We start from the raw sequence: 3,250 nt of genomic DNA on the forward strand, positions 1-3,250 counted from the left end.
TGGTGCGGTACTGCCGTCTGTGCACCGTTTTTGTAGCAATTGGTACCTGTTGCTCTTTTACTTGTAGTAACCCCACAACAGACGGATCTTCTGACAGGCCAGGCAAAACAGACAGCTGCTTAATGTTGTTTGTGTCTATAGCAGCTATTCCAAAGGCCCATCGATACCCCTTAGGATCCTTGAAATGCCCCCTTCTGAGGTAATCAATACCAAGTATACATGGAGCCCCTGGACCAGTCACAATAGGGTGCTTTTGCCAGTTCCTACCAGTGAGGCTTATCTCGGCCTCCAACACAGTCAATTCTTGAGAGCCCCCAGTCACTCCAGAAATATGGATTGATTCTGTCCCTTCATAAGTCGAGGGCATCAGAGTGCACTGTGCACCGGTATCCACCAATGCCTTATATTTCAGTGGTTCTGATGTGCCAGGCCATCGGATCCACACAGTCCAATAAACTCTATTATCCCTTTCCCCCCCCTGACTGAGGGCAGGGCCCCTCTATTCATTACCTGTGGTAACCGGAGCAACTGCACTGGCGGTTGATCTGCCTTGTAATTCTCTCACCCGTGCTCGTAGTACATGAGTAGCTTGGTCGTGCCACTTCCTCATGTCTTCTCCATGGTCACGTAAGTAACGCCACAAGGCAAGTCGCGATGTAGGATTCCTTCCTGGAGCTGGAGAGCGTTTGCCTCTAACAGCTGAGATTTTTGATTTTGCACCTGAGAAGGAGGGTTCATCGTCTTTAGTTAGTTCGATCCGTATTAGTTTCATCAGCTCCTTCAGTAGACTCTTTTGACTATTCTGATCTTCATCAAGCGTTTCTGATACTTCTACAGGTTTGTCACGATTCATCAGTGAAGACATTTGCTCTCGCATTTCATTCAGTTGCTCCGTCATTTGTGAGATGGCGGCGATGGCGGCGCGAGTTGGGGGTAGCTGTTGTTCATAGCTTTGGAGCATAAGAATCAATTCATAAACTAAGGGGCTTCTCTGTTGGTCCTGGTATCTGTCCGAGGCTGCCAATAGTGCAGAGGCGTATCTGGCTGGTGCTGTTGACGTGAGTTGCTGCCACATTTCACGCGTTGTTCTCACTCTCTCAGGGTCATGGCCTTGTGGGTCGTTAAAAACACAGTTAGGATCATACAACATTTCCACCACGGCTATTTCCCTCAAATACTGGATACCCTGTTCAACTGTATCCCATCTTTTCGTCACAGGCTTCAAGCCACTTTTGAAGGGGTACCTTTCCTTCACGGCTGTTAATACTCGTTCCCAGAGGGAGGCAGCCCCATCCAGACATCGACTAATTCCTCTGTCAATAGCTGGATCTCTGGCAATGGCTCCTAATTGGCGAGCTTCGTTACCATCTAGAGACAAGCTACTGGCCCCATCGTCCCAACAGCGAACTAACCAGGAAACGATAGCTTCATTTGGGCGCCGTATAAATTCCTTTCTTGAGCCTTGGATTTCAGTCATCTTCAGAGGCCGACGAGTAGTAATAGAAACTTCCTCTTCATCACTCTCTTCTGCATGTCTCTTAGTTTTTCCTTTTGCCTTTCTTGATGTTGGTGGTTTCGAGGAGGGCCCCTCACCTGGATCTTCCTCCACCTCCTCCTCCTCCTCTTCTTCTTTTTTCCGTTCTAGACGCGAGGACACTCGTTTCCATTTCTTGCCCTCCACAGGGGCAACTGATATTGTTACTGGTGTCTCCTGTAATTGATCAGATTTGACTTTCCCTTTGGCTTGAACCTCAGCTCGGAAACTCTCTCTCTCCAAAACAGTATTATATATGGCACGGTAAGCACAAGCCAAACCCCAAATAAGTTGTACCTCCTTAGATTTACCTGAGCCGCACTGCCCCTGTTCCAAATACTGGCTAAGTTTCTGGGGATCCCACAGGTGCTCAAGAGTGAAATCCCATGACATTGCGGGTCCCCATGCTTCTAAGATTTTTCCTAAACCTCTCCATATTCCCTGCCAGTCAGCATTCTCTGGTTCTGGAGGAGACTCCTTCTGCTTACTATTCCTGTATTGGAATACATTCAGGGAGAGTGATATTACGACCACAAGCATGAGAGTTAAGTCAGCATTGGAAAAGCGTCTGATAAACCAAAAGGAAAACCTGGAAACTGGTTTGAACATCGTGTGGTTTGTAAAATTAGCTATTCCATCTGGGATGTAGTTGCTTGTGAAATTAGCCATTCCATCCGGGATGCAAGTGTCAAAATTCGTATTAAACATTGCATATAGGTACCAAGATAGGTACCATACAGGCGTCTCCGTCAGTGCCCATATGTAGTTATATATGTACACAAGTCCACAACAAGTAATGATGACATTGATGATTCGCCAGTAGGTCGCGAGAAACACCATAGCTTTTAATCCCTTACTCAGCGCTCCCACGAAAAAGAGTGGGTTCATCGCTGGTTTCTGCTCAAAAAGGGTTAATGAATTGAAACTAACAAGAGGGGGGGGGGGGGAAAGGAAAAAAAGGCACTACCCAGACTAAGCAGTGCTCAAAGTTTACAAATATCCCAGAATACTGGCAGTACGCCTGGCCTTTCAAGGTCAAGTTTCCCAGCACAAAACCTGAACTACTGATAATGCTCCCTAACGAAGCTCTCTAAGAGCAGAGAGCGAGATTCGTTCTAAGAGCCAAAAAGCAAAAACCAAAAACAAAAGGCAGCTATGCCCGCATTCTCCACCAAAATCTGTCACGGAATTAACTGGATCAGTTTATGCCCGTGACAGGGGGCAGTATGCCCCTGCCCTCCCCACCCCCCACCTGGGCCCACAAAATGGGAAGGAAGGGGGAAAAGGAAAGAAACAGCGGCAACAATCTATGGAGGTAAACTTATTTTACTAACTATGATATCGGAATACAAAATAATACAATATAATACAATCTAATTGAAATTGAGACTAATGAATGAAATAAGATATGAGAGAGAGTTCCCGAGACCGAGTCAAACCTGAAAAAGCTTGGAACGGCTAGGAAAGCACCCTCCAGCACCCACTGCCAGGCAGTAAGAGACCGTCCCCCCGGAAGGGTCAGATCCCGTGACTTCCGCAATGTATAGGGATAGGTACGTAGAGTTAGAACATTAACACTTCCAGTACACGATGTTTTGATGTTGAATACTGAAAGTCGAATAAGCAAAAACCAAAACCATGACACTGTGATTCTATGATTCTATGCTGTCTAAACCTGAAGGTATTGGAAAACAGTGAAAACTTGCCAAATCTTCC

The 3,250-nt window shown here is 46.4% G+C and overlaps 1 protein-coding gene across 1 annotated transcript; it reads right to left on the minus strand.

The window, feature by feature from the left end:
- Window positions 1-487: 487 nt before the first annotated feature.
- Window positions 488-2,886, minus strand: LOC149919354 (uncharacterized). Its single transcript, XM_090134133.1, has one exon. It carries the CDS (start codon window positions 2,420-2,422, stop codon window positions 500-502), a length of 1,923 nt encoding a protein of 640 aa, XP_089990259.1. The 5' UTR covers window positions 2,423-2,886; the 3' UTR covers window positions 488-499.
- Between the last annotated feature and the right edge of the window lie 364 nt (window positions 2,887-3,250).

This window comes from Phasianus colchicus, chromosome 1 (assembly GCF_987193195.1).
Source record: "Phasianus colchicus chromosome 1, bPhaCol1.hap1.1, whole genome shotgun sequence".
In the NCBI taxonomy this organism is placed as follows: Eukaryota; Metazoa; Chordata; class Aves; order Galliformes; family Phasianidae; genus Phasianus; species Phasianus colchicus.

Excerpts from the sequence above, each read along its gene's own strand:
- LOC149919354 (XM_090134133.1), bottom strand. The coding sequence starts at position 2,422 with ATGAACCCACTCTTTTTCGTGGGAGCGCTGAGTAAGGGATTAAAAGCT.